Raw genomic sequence first — 18,451 nt, 5'->3', positions numbered from 1 at the left:
CGTGTCTTCTTATTCCGGAATAGTACCAAAAGAACGCGCCCTTGGTTAAACAGCTTGCAGGCAAAGGTGCCTTTCGCCAGGCGACTTATCAAGGCGCGGTTTTAAAGGAAACGGGGTTACCATCATACCTTCGGGTAACAAGGTAGGCGCTCTATTTTCAGCATAGTACGCCCTGCTAAAACCATGTCACTATTAACTGCAATCTTCTCAAGGGCTTTACATTCCCTTCCACTGTGCGAAAATGGGACTATACGCACGAGATGTGACAAGCGTCTCCCACCAATGTGGCCCGGGTTTGATTCCGGTCTCGTGGCATACGTGGCTTAAGTTTGTTGTTGGTTCTTTACTCTGCTCCGAGAGGTTTCTCTCCTAAAAAACCAACATTCCTAAATTCCAATTCCATCGGATGCAGGATCTCCCTGAAAACCACTTTCGGATGAGAGGAGCTTCCCGGGTAAATATATCAAGGTTACTATTTATGGCTCGATGAGTCTATCTCATTGAGAAAGGAACACCGCAGAAACACTTAGGGATATAGCGGCGAGTAAAAGAACTCAAGCCTGACACATGAAGCGTGACACATGACACATGACACATGAAGACCATTTACTGTGGTGAACTAAAGTCTGTGCACGAATTAAATAAAACTCCATAAAATTTAAATCCAAATTTTTTACTGGTTGTAGACAAAGATACAAATCAAAAGAGAAGAGCCGTGTAGAGCAGCCGTTGTGTTCCGTTCAGAGAGCCACAAAATGAACGACTGAGCAAAGTTGCTGGCCGACACGAACGGAAAGATGTCACTACAAAAGGTACAACGCAAGTTTCTCCAATTTTGTGCCCTTCTTTTGGCTTCCCGGTGCGCGGTTCTTTTATGACACGAGTCACGGGATCACTCGTATCAGGTGACCGCCACGGGGACATCGTTTCCCAATCAAGACTAATTCTTATCTGCAACTTATGTTCCTCTGATTCCCAGGGCTTGTTCAAGCTCTGCTCGCTTCTGTTGAACCTAGAACATACACAAAAACCTCGAGTTAATTAAACTTCATACAAATCAAACGTTAGTTGATGTTGTTGCAGTTCCGGAAACGGGGGCAGTGTGCAGGCCAGTTACCAAGGCTCCCGGGGGGGGGGGGGGGAACTCCCATATGAAACAGACGGGGATGCTCGTCGTCTCGCTTAGGGGTGTAAATTTTGGATTTTGGTCTCGCTTAGGGTGTTCCGGGCAAAGCGCCAATATTTTAAGCCGCCAAGGTCTCGTTTAGGGTTCCGCGAAGAAACACAGAATTACGCGAAGAGAAACAGAAGTCAAATTTTCTTTTTAACTTGTTTTTAGGGGTCAAAATTTGCTTAAGCCACGCCCAGATTGGTATCCTGTAGGGGTCACAAAAAGCTTGAGCCACGCCTAGATGGTCTCCGTCTGTTCCATATAGGAGTCCCCGAAAATCATCCAATCAAAACGCTGGAACTATTTCAAAACAACAACAAGAGCGCGCAATGTCCTTTGAATGAACATGGGGCTTTAAAACGGCTCTCGTGATTGGTTCAGGAAAGAAAAGGCATCAGAAATTGCACAACAGAAACAATGCAGACTAATGCATCCTACAGTGCTCCAGTGAAATTAGAGCGGGTTGTAAAGAGCTGTGTGGTATAATAAATAATAGTAATAGTCTTTAATCTGTTATTAGGAAGCTTTAAATCATGTAAGTGATTTTCAGAGAGGTCCTAAGGACCACAGCTCCTAAGCCAGATGAAATCTGCTGGGAGTCGATTATTCATGAGGGAGGAAAACCGGAGCACCCGGAGAAGAACCCTCGGGTCAGGTTAAGATCGTCTGCGGGTCAGGTTAAGATCGTCTGAACTGAACCCACATGAATACGTAACTAACCACTCCCCTAGGGGCTTTTCAGGGCCAACGTACAACAACTTTGTGGGACTTTACCAGACGGCTTTATGGCGCAAGTGACAACTGTGCAGTTTACAATCTTAACTGAATAACGAGTAGATTTCACGGGAGCCCCCAGAACAGAATGAATGAGAGACCAACACACCAGAGACAACGTCTTCTACTCTTCTCGAACAGTGTGTGGGTTCTTTAACGTCCCACACAAGTGATGTGAGACGGGGCCTACGGTTTCTCGTCCTTATCCGAAAAGACTAGGAAGCCTAATCTTTTGCAGATGTCATTGCGATGGCTGCACTTTCTCCTCAGTTATTTAAAGACCCTGAGTCTTGGGTCCGGCCGGGAGCTTTGATCCCGCGACCTCCCGCACAGAAGTCCGATGCTCAACCAACTGAGCCAACTGGTCAGTGGTATACGATTGCAGTGGTGGGAGGCGCGGTTGATGAACACTACGTCATCGAAGGCGCGGTTGCTGACCACCACTTCGCCACCCTTACTCCCCAGAAATTGCAAATATGGGTGCAAATATGATCTTTTGAGACCATCGTACAAGTTACGTACTTTGCCATAGAAGTAGCGGCAGACAGCCTCTTGCGACCAAGGAAGATGGAAGAAATCGGCTCGTCTTTCTTCCTCGGGATTTCCAACCACATCCGTCATCACCTAAATGTAAAAGAAGATTCAACTGACAATAGCACTTAAAAAAGAAATGTGTATTTGAAGTGGGGGTTATAGACGAAAGGTTGAAGCGATATCGATCCTCGAACTTAGAGAGAGTTTCAATCGAGTGTCATAAAACCAAAACCAAAGTAATTACTTTGGCCAATCAAAAAGGACGGAGACAATCCAGTAGACCAATCAAAACTCGAAGTAATTACTCGTAGCCGACACAAAGCGCGGGAAAATGTGCACTCACGAGACATGATTGGTTTTGGTCTCACTTCTGATTGGTTGAAAAAGTGGCACGAGAACTTTGAACCAATCACAGAGTGAAGTACTGCAAAACCAAAGCTGAAAAATTCACGCAACATCAACGGGATCCGAATCCATGACCTCTGCGATGAAGGTGCATTGCTCTACCAACTGAGGTATGAAGCCACACAGCTGGGAACAGGTCAATTTATTGGGCTCATGTGTTCTCGTGAAAGCCATGATTAATGAAAAAAAAAGAGAAAGTAAATTTATTCCATTCATCACTCCTTTCACTGGAACACATGAGCGCAATAAATTGACCTGCTCCCAACCGTGCGGCTTCATAGCTCAGTTGGCAGAGCATGGTGTCCATAAGAGATAATTGCTTAAATTTGTCCAGATAAGTACGAGGGTCGCTTCGATGTTTCGTTATAGCAGCACTTATGTCCCGAAATGAACGAGATTAGATGCAAGCCCAATTTTTATATCCAACACGGACGTGTCCCGTTAAGTCTAACAATTTAACAATTTACAATAAGGTAAATGCTAAGGTTAGCATTATTTTTTGGTCAGGGTAAATGCAACAGTTCATCTTTCCTTTAAGAGAAGGGTTTGGTGGACACTTCGTGACCTTGATTGTCTGTATTCCCAGACGCGAGTGATGTTCAATGTAGAGTGTTTTCACTCACGTTATCAGTAACCTTGCTTTTTCCACCGGAACAAAATAAAACGTTTGCATGATAATAGAGCTCAATTCCCGGAGGATTAGTTGGGTACACCCGGTAAAATGGCCGCCGTTCCATTGTTTAGGAACACCAACATGGCCGCGGTGACGTCACGTGAAAACACTCCAAAGGCCGAGTTCGTTATATCAATATTCAGGCCCCGGTCCTGTTTTCTTTGTCTCACAAACCTCAAGGGAGATTTCTAAACAAAATGATATTCAGATTTAACTATCAAGCCTCGTAGCCATGTGAGAATATTCTTGCATTGCACTCACGTGATGAGACGGCCATGTTAGTGTACAAAACAATAGTAAAATGTCGTTCAGGTTTTGCATAATAATAATAATAAAGTCAAATTTCCCCTTTTCGCCATTGTTCTGTAAACCAACATGGCTGCCGTGACGTCAAGTGATATCCAAGAATTGATGTATCAAACGTGGCCTATTTGAGGAGAAGAGCAAGGGAGAGATTAAGGTCGGTGCCTACTATTGTTATTGCGCATACGTTCCGCGCATTTCGAGATAATAGGATTTCCTATCGGTGACGCTTAGTAATACAGGGATATTTTTGCGCGGTTTAAAACTATCCGGAGAAGGTAGATCTTGTTAAGTACGTTAAGTACTCTTGGTATCCAAAAAGAAAATTGGGGGTAACCATGCATTTCTGAGAGATAATTAAGCTTCAATTCGAGAAAAAACGCCATACATTGCTTTGTATTTTAAAGCTTTTTACAAATATTATTCACGAATTATCTTTTTAAAAATGCGTGGTTACCCCCAATTTTCTTTTTGGATTTCAATAACACTTGTTAAGATCTACATTTCCGGCATAATCACATACCGGGGCAAAAATATCTTTAATTAGTAGGCACCGTCCTTAAGGCTGCTCAAAAACCTCTATCAAACGAGCGAGTTTGATAAAAGTTTGGAGTGACGAGCAGGTGAATGTCTCGAAAAACATTTTTTACAACTTATTTAGCTTTGCATTTATGCCATGTGGTCAGTGATCGGCCTACAACATTTCGCGCAGTGTCACACTATGTCAGTCAAACCTCAAAACACTAAAAGACGTCTTTGCATCAATGAAGACCGAAAAAATAATGCTGTGAACCACTGAAGTGCACTGAAGCTATTCTTTGTTGTTTACGGCGAAGGATGGAGATTCTTTCAAGTTTGGAGACGATGTCTTCAGAAAGTCGCCAAAAATTAAAACACGAATAGCTCTTTGTGTCATAAATACATTTCATATCTTTTCAGGGGTTGTCAGGAATGTTGAACGTGGCAGCTGAAGTTCTAATTTAGATTTTTACCCCGTGTGGACCTAAAAACAGCAAATTTAGCATAACGGTGCCCCTTTCACCAATTAGTGTGACCTGATCTCGTGCATTTTCCGCGTTTGGCGCTAGCAGTAACCATTTGATTGGTTTATTTGGTTGCCTGTCTGTTGTAACGTAAGGACGCTGGCTTTGACAACCTCACTAAAGCCTTACGTACCTTGAGGTCTTGGCTCTGTGATTGTATCCACTGGTTGATAAATTCCTGATGACAGAAAAGTACAAGCCGTGTGTAATTTAACAAGTTTTGTTTGGTGTAAACCTTGCAAGCATTCAGTTGGGTTTAGCGACGACAAACTGGGTAAGACGTGTTTGAGAGAACATTTGCGCGACCATGGTTGAGGAAGCGGGCATATCGAAAGTCAAATCCAAATCGTGTCGATTTTTTTTAACATATCCTCAAGTCAACCCCAAGCAAAGAAAAAGAGCTGAGCGCCACAACCAACAGTATCCAAACAATTTGTCCCATGGACGATTTTCTCTGGACTTCTCGCCCTCGATCTTCAGTTAACTAGATCTAAAGCCTTAATTTTCGTATATAGAGCGGTTTTCAATTCAGTGTCGAAAGTAATTAGCGAATTGCTTTGGTTTTGCATTTACTTCACTCAGTGATTGGTTCAAAGTTCTCGCGCCACTTTTTGAACCAATCAGAAGTGAAACCAAAACCAATCGTGGCTTGCGCATGCACATTTTCCCGCGCTTTGTGTCGGCTACGTGTAATTACTTCGAGTCTTGATTGGTTTACTGGATTGTCTCCGTCCTTTTTGATTGGCCAAAGTTATTACTTTGGTTTTGGTTTTACGACACTCAATTGAAACTCGCTCTATTTCTACATGAGATGATAAATCAAATGGATCAACGATGAAATTATATATGAAATGGATCATCTATCGAACTGCGGATATGAAATCAAGTGAAGCTATGACCCCTCGCACTTATGAACGCAATTTTTACAATTACGTAGAGAAACCTGAAAAATTCAGATCTTCAACGGGGTTTGAACCCGTGACCTCGCGATACCGGTGCGACGCTCAAACCAACTGAGCTACGAAGCCACTGGCGTTGGGAGCTGGCCATTTGTGGGTTCATTCCTCACGGGAACATTAGAACCCACAAATGACCTGCTCCCAACGTCAGTGGCTTCATAGCTCAGTTGGTTAGAGCGTCGCACCGGTATCACGAGGTCACGGGTCACGGGTCCTCAATTTATCAGGCTTCTCCACGCAATTGCAAAAATTGCGTTCATTGCTGCGAGGGTCATAACTTCACTTGATTACAATTCTACACGTTGGTTCTAATAATGGCTTAGAATTGTAATCCTAAATGGGTAGGTTAGCATTTATGTGAGGTGACGGACACCCCTTCCCGGGGAAAGAGGGGCGGGGGAAAGCAATTAGGGTTTAGGTTAGGGTTAGGGTTTAGGTTAGGCGTATAATAAACTACGCTATTCTTACAGGAGGATCCCGTGCAAATCCCAAGAAAAACTCTCGGTTGATTTTTAGCTGGTTGATAGTTTCCACCGTTTCGTAAATCTGAAAAAGAAAATGATGGAAAATAGAAAAGAAGAAAGTTAAGAGTTACTGTTGAGTATGACGGTGAGCATATGAAAATCACATACCCAAGGCGAGCTTTTTCAGGCTTCTTCACAGCTGCTTGAATTGTTTCGCAAACTGAGCCGATAATTCGATCGAAACAGTGACTAAAGTGAAGTGCACATGTCTCGCTTGAATAGTACTTATTGTGCAATAAACTATGTCTAAGTGTCAAGTAATTAAGCCCTGGGACACGGCGAAAAAGGTGGCGTAGCCCAGTTGTAAAGGCCTTGGATTTTTATACCATTGAGCTGATGCCCAAGCGAATTTGGACCCCGAAGTCCAAATCCGCTGTGACACTGGGTTTCAATCCCGCTCGGACCTTTGGTTGATGTGTCCGCACAGGTCCCAGAATTCAATTGTCTCCTCGCTTTGTTAATGCAGCCCTCAAGTCGGGGTTATCTACGCCGTTAAGAGTTAGTTCCACCAACTGACTGGCCTGTGTAGCAAGCGTTTCTGTGAGGGAACATGCTACACTTTCGATGTTCTGGCCGCGCGAAAAGTGGGGCGAGACAAAAAAGAGGGGGGGGGGGGGGGGGAGGGGAAGGAAGTTTACACGGTTGTGTGAAAGCGGGCCTACGGTTTACGTCCATATCTCAGAAGACAAGACAGGTGAACTTTTCAAAGGTGTTTCAAAGTAGCCTGTTCCAGGCTCCCAGATAGTCGGGAAAACGAACAGCATGTTCTCTACCTTGAATTGACGATTATCGTTAATTGTTAATTTGCTTTCAATTTACTATTATCGTAATTTCAGAACACTGAAAGCTTGATATGGATTATGGGAAATGAACATATGTCTTTTAAAAGAGGAACCCTAATGTCTGAACTCGCAGGACTCGAACCTGGGAACGTGTAATTAATAACCCCTTCACTTAACCACTAGACTACCAAATCACTAACTGCGAGGATGTCATTTTTATTAATGTCCATAATTTTTTGTTCCAAAAGTGCCGCTGTAACCGTGTACTAACAGCCGCTAAGCAGCAAGCTTACACCGTGAAACATGTCGGTTACCAAACCTCAAGACAAAGCTAACCATTTTAAAATCAAGCTTTAGACTTAACCCTTATTCAGCCATGATTTTATACATATACTAATTAGTTTTGGTAAATAATCGGCACATTTTTAGTCAGTTGATCTTTAGTGGTTAAGTGGATAAAAACAGTTCCTTCAAAGTGGGTGCTCCGGGTTCAAATCCTGTCCAGGGGCTGCTTTTACTTTTTTTTTTATTTGCTACCGCAAGTCCTGGGACACAGTGTTCTGAAATAACGATAATAGTAAATTGAAAGCAAATTAACAATTAACGATAATCGTCAATTCAAGGTAGAGAACATGTTGAAAAAATGCGTGCGAAAAATGAGTGGAGGCTTGGGTCGAGGCGAGGCGAGGTCGGCCTCGTCTCGACTCAAGCCTCCACTCGCTTTTCCCACGCAGTTGTTTTTTCGTTTTTCCGACTATCTGGAAGCCCGGAACAGGCTATCTAAAGAGTGGTTCCGTGCTCTAATACTTCGCTCAAATTACATGAATTTCAACGAATTTTTGGTTCTGAGGAGGGAGACGGCAAAACTGGAGATTCTGGAAAAAAACCTCGTGGTGAGGAGACGAGAGCCAACAAATTCGAGTCACATAATTGTGACGTCCAGCTTTGAAAATCGAAGCTGGGAGAAGGCCGCTTAAGTTACCAATGCGTTAACTATGCCAGCTGAAGTTTGATACAAATCACTTAGCACTATACATGTACCTTGTTGTCATAGCCAGAAATTTCGTTTTGACTCGCAGTGGAAAGCAGGAAGGATTGCATCTGGGCTTTCAGAGTGTCATCCTAGAAACAGTAAGAGGTACAAAAGAGCGAGAGAGAGTGAAGATAGACAAAGATGTCAATCAATAATTCTATTGTTCCACAAACTGGGTCAACTCTGGTGAGATCTACTCATGTTTTCTACAGTTGTGCTAGTTGAACGAGTCTAGCGGCCGACCATGCATTTCAGTGAAGTGAACAATATGAATGCCAAAGCTGCGAGAGGATTGGGATGCCGTGTGTCGGGGTGGAGAGCAGCTTTGCACACTGGTAGGAGCGCTCGGACAGAAGGCTTATTTACACACCATGCCAGAATTTTCGGGATCACAGATTGCATCTCTGGGGGCATAACTCGAAAACTGCAAGGTTCATTTATCCTCTCTTGCTCCATATGTTGTTACTTTTTATTTTACAGTATTTGCAAATGTGTATTAAGTGAAAAGAGTAAATAAAGTATTGTTGTTGTAGGACAAAAATTATCCAACGAGTTGATGGAGGAAAAATTGATCATTGCTTTGAAGCTGATTTGGAAACTACTGTTTTGAGCATTCCAAACCAAGTTCTTGAGGTTACAGGTTCCACAAAATTTATACGACTAAAGTTGGGCACCAAAAAAAAAATTCTGCATACATTACAGCATACATAATTATGCAATTTGCCATTTTGTCTTGCCACTCCAGACTTTAACGACAACTTGTCTCTGCTCCACTGTTTTCTGCTTCAAAAAGGTAGGTTATTGCATTCACACCCTCGATATGGACAACAATTTTTTTACTGGCATGATTGAAAGGACAACACTATAAGAATGAAACTTACCACTTCAACTTCAATGTCGTAGCAAGTCGTTCTCTTGTTCTCTGGTGTCTCCTTACTGAAAAGACACATCTAATCAAATTAGAAGGCCTAATTATTCATAGCAAATATTTCTCCATTCTTGATTGGTTTAGACTCCTCGCATGATTCCAGCTACAGGACAAAACATGGTTCATCTTGTCCAATAAATCACACCATGTCATTAGAGGGCCTATCACCTAAACAAACTTTTCCATTTTATTTATTCTCTGAAATTGTCCCAAATACATTGTGTTGTTTTTAGAATTTTTTAATTGAAAATTCACTCATTTATTGGCTTTGAAGGCTGGGAAAAGTGGTTGTACTTTGATCTATAACCGGGTTGACGTCACAGACTGCTTATGTGATAGTTCTTTGAAAACAGTGATGCAAATTACTTTGTGACGCCAACCCAGTACCAGATCCACTCCCCTTCATTGCTTGGTTATAGATCAAAGTACAATAAAAAGTGCCTAAAAATAACACAAAATCTTGGGACAATTTCGGAAAATAAATAAAGGGGGAAAAGTTTGTTGAGCTGAAAGGCACTTTAACCTTTTCCTTCCTTAGAGTGACACAAACTCTACTCTGTCTAACGTCAGACAATGATTATACTGGTCACCTGGGGCCTGGGGTGGGGAGTGGGGGGAGGGGGTTTGTCAAGCGTCCCGAAACCTTTCGGGCATTTTCCCTTGACATAAAACGCTTTGTATCTTCAATAGGCAAACGTTTCAAGTCAAGAAAGTTTGCAGTCGTTTTGTTTTATAAGGTCTTGAAAACATGTTCAAAGATCCATATTTTATCACAAGCAAATCTTAGTTTTACCAATCACTTTTCGGGCCCGAAACGTTTTCAGGGCTTTCAAGGAACAGGCCCCAGTTCAGGGGTGGAAAGGGTTGAATAAAACCCCTGAAACGCTTGCCCCCTAGAAGTGACAATCATAAATTTTACTACATTGTATGTTTAAAGGCGGATAATTTCAGTCATCAATGAGTGCTGGTTTAAGGGCAAAAAGATAAAATCACAAAAAAAGGTGTTGGGTTGAAAATGATACTGGGTCACAGTAAACTGAATTGACACAGAACTAAAAATAGGCCATGGACACTTACAACGAACTCCTTTTGTTGCATAAGCCAATGCAAATTATTGTTTCCTTTACCTTATAAGATGGTTTATGACAATGGGATCCGGTGGCAGTAACAAGGCACTGAGCCGCTGAGGAATCTCACTGAACTTCATTCGATTGCATTCAAATATCTGAAATTGAAATATTTATACTTCCTACTGTAATGCCAAATTTTGCAGTTTTAGACAAACTAAAAGGTCCACATTAGCAAACCTACAATTGGAGTACCAGTAATGACAACTCGAACTGGTTTTTAGTTGTACCCTTGTTTTCTTATTCCGTACTGAAAGTTATAGCTGCTCCTTTTTTTTACTTTGATTGATGGCCTGTGCACTATGCGCTTGGGCCATAAAAATTAATAATAAATCAATAGAAAAAACTCAGTCCCTAACTTACAGCAAGGGCCTCAAAGTCGGTTTAATAGTACATGTACTTGTTGTTGCACCAAGACAAAATCCAAAGTTCGGTATTATCAAACCAGCAATTATCAGTAAACTGACACTATTTTCATTGCAACAGACCCATATCACTCAATGTCCAAACAAAAGATTTTGCCCGTCGAACCTCTCATTTAGTGTGAGGCTGGATGGGCAAAGACAATGCAAAGATAAAGCTTTTATTCCCCGCGGACTCCAAAATGGCCGCCGCGTGATAAAGGTGAAGAGCCACCCATAAAATTACTGGCTGCCAGCTGCTTGATTGGGCCTAATACATATTGTATGTTTACTCTTCTGAGCAGGCGTGTTAGGCGGAAAGTGCACGATTGTTCTCGGCGAACAGGGCTAGTAAGACATTTATTATATCTCTGTGGTAATCAGCTGTGTGAGAAAGGAAACCAGTTTAAGTCAAGCGAAAGGTTCAACTGCCACAAAGATTGCTGTGTCCAAATCAAAAAAACCAAAAAGTCTTCTTGGTATTTTGAAATAGTTGCTTGAAAGAGTCAAAGAATTTTACAAGTTTATGTAACAGAAACGACATGAAAGACTTGCTAGAGAATGTTTTATTTGAACTATTGGGCCACAGAGTGTGTCATACTGTAGAATACCACCTACTAATTTAGCCAATCACAGCATACGTTCTACCGGAGAGATATAATAAAATGCCTTGGACCAATAATTATTTCAATTTATTTAAATTCAACTTAAAACAGTCAAAAAGATTTTATGGCTCTAGGAAATAAGAAAAGAGTTTTTAAGAATTTGTTTCCCTGAGCCTTGAGGTTATGAGTGAAGTTTTGCCCATTGAAATTGGGATATTTCCTAGACTTGAAAAAAAAAATGCAGTCTTTATTGCTAACATAACAGTAAAATGTTGCAGACTTCTCACCTGTTGAAAATATCTGTCACAGTTAATATACTCTCGCTCATGTGAATCTTGCAAATTGTGACTCTGAAAAATGAGAGAGAAATCCTTTTTGGTAACATTCTCAATAGACAAATTAATTTCAGTAAAACTGCTTAATCTCAGCCACCTATAACACAATGTGCTGTGGATTTTTTTCTACAAAAACAATCATCACTTATTCTTGGGGTGTAATACTTTTCCCTCAATTGGACATTGGTTGATTTTACACAGAGGATCTCCATTGTATGGGTTGGTGAAACAAGCAAAATAAGAAAAACTCCCAAAAGATTTGCTTATTGTTCAAGTCGCAAATTCCCTTTTGGTGATTATGACTGAACTTCTTGGTAGAAATAGTATTAACTGGGAGTTGAGCAATGGCTATGATATTTGCATCCTTGTAATAACTTATGATTCTTCAAGACACGTACTTGTATCCTTTCATCCACAAACAAAGCTTTGTGTTCGAGTTTAAAGAAAGCATTGAGATTTATCATCACTTGTGGATGTTCTACTCTAAATGGAGATTTCGATCATTTCAAATTGCTGATATGGAATAGAATAGAATTTTATTTGCTCAGTTCATAGTTAATGTACAATTTAAAGTAGGAAAGAAACATAAATAGATAAAATAATAATACAATTTTAATTAATTAAATGTTTGATCCCAGGAACTAAATAAACCAGTAGGTTTTTGAGTTGGCCCCTAGCCATGTATTTTCTGCAGGTTAGGGGAATAAAGGAAAAGTAACACAATAAAAAATAGTAACAAAGATTATTACAATCTTTAAATTATAACTAGTGCTGGTTTAACACCAAAAACTGCTTCAATTTTGTTTTAAATTTTGCCAAGGATATGTTTTTGACATTTTCAGGAATTTTTCGCCATAGATCAGCAGCTACAGGAAGCTGAGTCTGTTTACCTATATTTGTATGTACCCATAGCAAAGGAAAGCAAATGTATTAAACCAACGGCAAAGAAACCCTTTTGCAAAGCTGTGCATGAATTGTTGTAGTTTTCGTCCATAACCCCTTTTGCATAATCAGTTCTTGATGCCCTTCCTGCTTTCGTTTTAACTGCTTGACCCCTGGGAGCCAGACTTCATGAATAGATTTTACTCTTTCGAATGCCAGATGATTTTAGTCGTCAGTGGGGGGGGGGGGGGGAGATCAGGAGTTAACAGGTTAACCATAAAAGCAATTTCTACTCTGTGTGATAGTTTTAAAGATTCATGTACTGTATCTTTGGCACTGAATAGAAGACCTCGCTCTTGTTGAAGAGAACCCAGTTGTTTTTTCTTACCTTGATGTATTGCCAGATGGCATTGACAATAACAGGCCTGGTTTGTGTATGGATTCCCATGAGACGAGCTAGTCTTGGATCAAGTTTATACTGAGGAGGCTAGAACAAAAGTTACATTTGTTTGTAAGGAAATTATCTTGAGAATAACATTGTGATGTGGCACAAGGCTAACGACAATAACATTGATAAAAAATATTGAAGATATTCAACTTCTTGTCATTACCAGGATCTTGAGATTTACTCTGTCTAACACCAGATGATTTTACTTGGAGGCCATTTCAGGAATGAATAGGCTACAGCCATGTAAGATGTAGAATTTGTGATTTTACACTGTTACAAGTTATTCCCAAAGGGACTAAATGTTAAATTAAAATAAATTTATTGGTTGTCAACTCAAACATACCTGGTAATCTAAGAGAAACATTATTGTACATTTGACATTTTCTTCTCCTGGTCGTTTCACCTGAAATGGAAAACGGGAAGAAAACAACAAAAATTAATTAAAAGTCAAAACTTGGAAGAAACTGCAGAGAAAAAAAAAAAAAAAAAAAAAGCACCTGGAAGCCATCTGTCTCCTGAGTGGAACTTGTTCTATGCCACTGCAGAGAAATAAAATAAAAATGTTATTCATTATGGCCATGGCGCACATGCAAAGTTATACGACAATAACAATAACAATAATAATAATAATAATAATAATAATAATAATATTTTTTTCTCTATTTAAAACTGTTTTAAAACTTCCAAATAAATAAATAAATAAATAAATAAATAAATAAAACAAAATAAAAATAGAAAAGTCATTTAATATTAGATCTGGCAAGTTCAACGTCCACATCAATGTCTTTAACATTATTGGTTCTCCTCCTACTACTACCACTACTACTAATACTAATAATAATCATAATAATAATAATATATATATATATTTTTTATGTCATTGAGTACAAACATAGAGTACAAAGTGAGCAGTTCAAGAAGGCTTGGCATGAGGAAAAGTTAAGGGATTGGAAGGGGAAGAATATGTACGGCCAGTATTTGAGAGCCATGCCAGACACAACAGATGTTGTGGGAACATGGGAATGGTTGAGAAAGGAGGATCTGAAAGTGCAGACTGGGGCCCTATTGTGTGCTGCTCAGGAGCAAACTATTAGGACCAACAGCATTTAACATCATATTAATAAGACTGCAGAGTCCCCCTTGTGTAGATTGTGTGGTGAGAAGGTTGAGAATGTCGGTCATGTTGTGAGAAGGTGTAAAAAGTTAGCTCAGAAGGAATACAAACGAAGATGTGACAATGTTGCAAAGGTGATCCACTAGATTTCCAATTATAAACTATTTTGATTGGCCACTCTAACTCACAGTCTGTGTAAATAGTTTACCCTGAATTCAAAATAACTACGTTTCAATTCTGAGAAAACGAAACAACAGCATTCTTTTATAAATCGTACTGGGTACTTGGTATTCCTGATTTCTGTATTAAATTTAACTTTCATTTAGCATTTACCCGTTCCTCCACGCTTTTGGAAAGTGTTACATACCACATGCTTAGATTTAAACGCATAACCTTCGGTAGAACGGCAAACTTTTTAGACTCTTGAAAAAAAAAAAAAGTCGAGTGATAGCCTTGCTGATGCTTAAGTGTCATTCCAGTCTGAGAGTGAAACTGAAACAGCGCTATCGGTTTGCTTTCTGTTTTCTCCAAAATGAGGTTGGTGACCTCCCTTTTTTTGGCATAAATTTATTATCTTACTCCTCCTCTTTCTGTTGAAAAAACATTTTTAAAAATTTACATTAGAAACAAAAGTTACAGGGAAAAAAGTAGTCGTAGCCATCACTCAAGGACACAAAATTGTCTCCTTGAGATCACGCACCCGAGGAACATTTGTAGTCAGTGCCTTTTGATGACGTGTGCCGGTGCCATAAAACAAACATTAAATTATTCCTTTTGAACAATACAATACACCTGATTTGTTATTTCAAGAATCACGTCAAAGCAGTGCTTCCTGTTCCTGTGAGATGTAGCGTGAACCGATAGAACAAATTTGTCCTTGACAGATGGAAGTCGCAATGATTAAATGAATAACTTGAGCAAGTTATATCTCCAAAACAAGCTTGGTGACCTATTTTTTTAATTTCACATTTCGAGTCACCATAACGTAGGGAACGATCAAGAAAAGTGTAAAGAAAATCTTAGGAGAACTTCTATTACGAGGGAATCACCTTAAAGAACTATCGTTTGCCAGAAATAGTACCAAACATTTGTGACTACAATGAAAAAAAAAACCCCTGAAGAGGACTGGTTTTCTGACTTGGTGCCCTTACCGGCCAGAGTAAAAATCTACACATTATTTAAAGCAAGCTTGCCTAAAAAGTTAATTATTAAAATCATAGCATACTTGTACTACTGGGAAACTTCAGTTTAGTTGAGTGCATATGTCTGTGCAAGGTTGGGGAATACAATAATTATCATTGTAGCTTGCAATTTAAACTACACATTGTAAAAAATTATTACTTTGTTAAAAAAAAGTTGTAATGATCTTGCCAAGGGGAGAAGGCATAACAGCAACAGAATAAAGAGAGAAGTGTGATCATAGTCAATAATTTTTATATGAAGATGGTTATGAAAATTGATAAGTTTCTTTGTAACAATTATTGTTTTATGTTTTTGTTTGCTGTCTTGACCTCAACCCTGCACAAAGCAAACTACATAATTTGTAAATTTTGCGAGATGACAACCAATCAATGTAACCAATGTAATTTATTAACCAATGTAATTTATTTACAGCGAAGTTGCGAACCAAAAACAAAAAAAGTGTGCATGGTTGCAGTCATTTCAACATGAATTTCAACGGCACTGTTCTTGCTTTTGTATTTTACATGGTTTCAAAACCAGTCCCTCAAGTAAATTTGGTGCGATCAGCCCTGTAGTTTGCACCAATAAAAGTTCTTTTCAGGCAAAACAGAAATATTCCCACTAACTACAGTAATGCCCCAAAGTATTTACCCACTGGCATGCAGTGAGCCAAAGAAAGGTCATGTATTTTTTTGTTGTTGTTGTTATAGGCTGATTTACTCTTTGAGAAACTTGTTACTGTATGTCGTAGCTCTTCTCTACTTAAATGCCAAATCTGAAGCATCCTTTTCTAATGTTTGTCTACCATGTTCTAATTAGTTAAAGAAATCAATTCTCGCACTTTGCACAACTTTTTTGTTAAATACTATGTTCTTAAGAAGGTGATACATCCTTAGCAAGATCATCTCAAAATTTGGATGTGAGAAGAGTGAAGTATGAGGCACTAGAGGAAAAACTGGTTCCAAGTGCTTTTACTATTACATACCAACATGTGACTTTGTTTGTCTAACCATCTCACACTGACACAGCACAATGTGCTTTTCCCACATTGAAGTGACTCAAATTTGAATCTGATAATCACTTCACGATTAAATAGAACCAAAATAGAATAAAAACCAAAATAATAGAACCAAACATTTACCTCAACAAGGTGGTTATCTGGTCCATATAACTCACGGTCCAGCTCAATTACAAGGCTTTTGAAGTATGTTGAGAACTTGCGCTTTTGTCTTGGTGTGTCTGTCTTGGGTGCCGGAGTCTACACATGTAATTAACATAAAATTATGGCAAATTTGATATTTCTTATAAGTTGTCAACAAATCCCCAAAAGAGCAGCAAAAAAACAACGGGAAGTTACCTCGTCTATAAGTCGACCCTCCACTCGCAATTCCCATGAAGGGACAATGTTTTCTTCATCCTAAGAATAGGTTATTCAACTTTAATTTTTCACTAATAATAACAATTATTATTTTTCAATAATCGTAATGATAATAAGGTACAGGTATAAAGCTAGCACAGACAGCAAATTGTTTGAGACCACTCTGTATATAAAGGATATTACATGGCTGTGTGGGGATACAAATTTTCACCTCGAGTGCTGATAGTAACTTGCATGAGTGAACGCACTGGACGAATGAGAGGTACTACATGTAGCAGCACAAGAAGATAAAATTTGTATCCCCAAGCGGCCATGTAATGTTCTGTCTATTATAATAGATATACATGTATTGATAAAAATATTTAATGTCCAGATTAAAAACAACGTAAAAAGGAATTTAAAAGTTGACACTGGCTAAAAAAACATTGTTCCGGACATTTCGGCTACTACTGTCGCCTTCTTCAGCAAAGATAAAAATGCAAAACTCATGTCTAATGGCATCCTACCTGATATATGTACCTGTACACGATGTGTGATACAACTAAATCACATCAGGAAGGAATTTTCTCAAAGCGCAGCAAAAGTCTCTAGAGTATACGTAATAACTCTAAAAATTCTTGATGTTATTGTGTACATTGTATGTTTTAAGAGTTACAGCTGTATTATGTATACTCTAGAGACTTTTGTTACACTTTGGAAAAACTCCTTCTAGTTGTGATTTAGTTGTATCACACATTGTGTGTATTATCACACAATATTTTTTTCAAAATTAACTGGAATAAGGCTTTCCGACTGAATACGTGTTTGTGTCCCAAAAACTGAACGGTTTTAATTTGAGGCAACCAGCCTCATCTTTGGTGAGCTCAATCTGGAAACCAAGCCACTGAAGTGCAGCCTTCAGAACCAATGCCTGGAATGCACCGGATATCACTTTGTCGCCAATCAATGGGCTGCATACCATTTTTGCAACCAACTAATCTCAAAAGAATGCATATGTGTATTCTTTACAAACAGTTTCCTGTTAATTCAATTTAGTGCGCTACTGGGGGCACAGCCAACAGAATTCTTTTCTGCTGATTCAGAAAATGCAATCAGTCTCTAAAGAACAGGAAATTCAAAATGTTCTGCATATTTCTATTTGGAAAAGTAATAGCCCCAAAAGAATCAAGAATGACACAAAGAAATATTTAAACTGTCGAGGCCAAAGGAAGTTCTAGGCATATGAAACCTCTGAGACACATATGAAAGAGCTAAACTCATCAATATTGATTTATTATGCAAGACAATCAAAACATTCTAAGAGAATTGCTACCCTCTGTAAATGGCATTGTGCCATTACGTTACCAAGCATCATTCATCCTTCATTCGACCTCCAATATTTTTGCTATTATTGCAAGGTTGATATCCAATGTTTATAATAGTATAACATCATAATCCTACATGGATAACATTGTTTGGTCAAAATCAATCATAACTGATTGGCTAGAATTATGCAATGATCAGAGCCAATCAAAAAAATTTAAGAGAGAAAGATGTGCCATACAGTGTATAATAATACTAGCACACATGAAAGAAATGCAAATTACTTACTTCGGTTTCTGGTCTTGGCATGTAAAAGTTGGTAGTCAGATAAATTCTCAACTTTTTCTTTTGCTGCATGTAAAATGAAAAGTTAATCTCAAGGAAACAAAAACAAATGTATAAACAATCAGAGCAATAAGAGAATAAAAAAAGTATGGATCCAAAATAATTTTATTGTGATAATGCCACGTGAATGTACTCAACAAACCATTAATTCATATGACTAACTGATGTGCACGTGCATGGAACTCATTTTTCAACATGGACTT

The 18,451-nt window shown here is 39.1% G+C and overlaps 1 protein-coding gene across 1 annotated transcript in view; it reads right to left on the bottom strand.

Moving 5' to 3' along the window:
* Positions 1–657: 657 nt before the first annotated feature.
* The window catches only part of LOC138039055 (SWI/SNF-related matrix-associated actin-dependent regulator of chromatin subfamily D member 1-like), a 26,409-nt gene continuing 8,615 nt past the window's right edge, over positions 658–18,451 (bottom strand). The window contains exons 5-18 of the mRNA XM_068885219.1: positions 18,192–18,254; positions 16,581–16,640; positions 16,365–16,481; positions 13,425–13,466; positions 13,271–13,330; positions 12,868–12,966; positions 11,550–11,612; positions 10,257–10,354; positions 9,083–9,137; positions 8,210–8,290; positions 6,331–6,408; positions 5,037–5,081; positions 2,468–2,569; positions 658–1,012 (exon numbers count right to left, since the gene is read on the bottom strand). Coding sequence (XP_068741320.1) covers positions 959–1,012; positions 2,468–2,569; positions 5,037–5,081; positions 6,331–6,408; positions 8,210–8,290; positions 9,083–9,137; positions 10,257–10,354; positions 11,550–11,612; positions 12,868–12,966; positions 13,271–13,330; positions 13,425–13,466; positions 16,365–16,481; positions 16,581–16,640; positions 18,192–18,254 — 1,017 coding nt within the window. The 3' untranslated portion in view covers positions 658–958. The remainder of the gene's footprint in view (positions 1,013–2,467; positions 2,570–5,036; positions 5,082–6,330; positions 6,409–8,209; positions 8,291–9,082; positions 9,138–10,256; positions 10,355–11,549; positions 11,613–12,867; positions 12,967–13,270; positions 13,331–13,424; positions 13,467–16,364; positions 16,482–16,580; positions 16,641–18,191; positions 18,255–18,451) is intronic.

The sequence above is a fragment of the Montipora capricornis genome, chromosome 1 (genome assembly GCF_036669925.1).
Source record: "Montipora capricornis isolate CH-2021 chromosome 1, ASM3666992v2, whole genome shotgun sequence".
Lineage (NCBI taxonomy): Eukaryota > Metazoa > Cnidaria > Anthozoa > Scleractinia > Acroporidae > Montipora > Montipora capricornis.
Note: the sequence above shows the minus strand (reverse complement) of the source record. Positions and strands in the feature narration are given on the sequence as shown.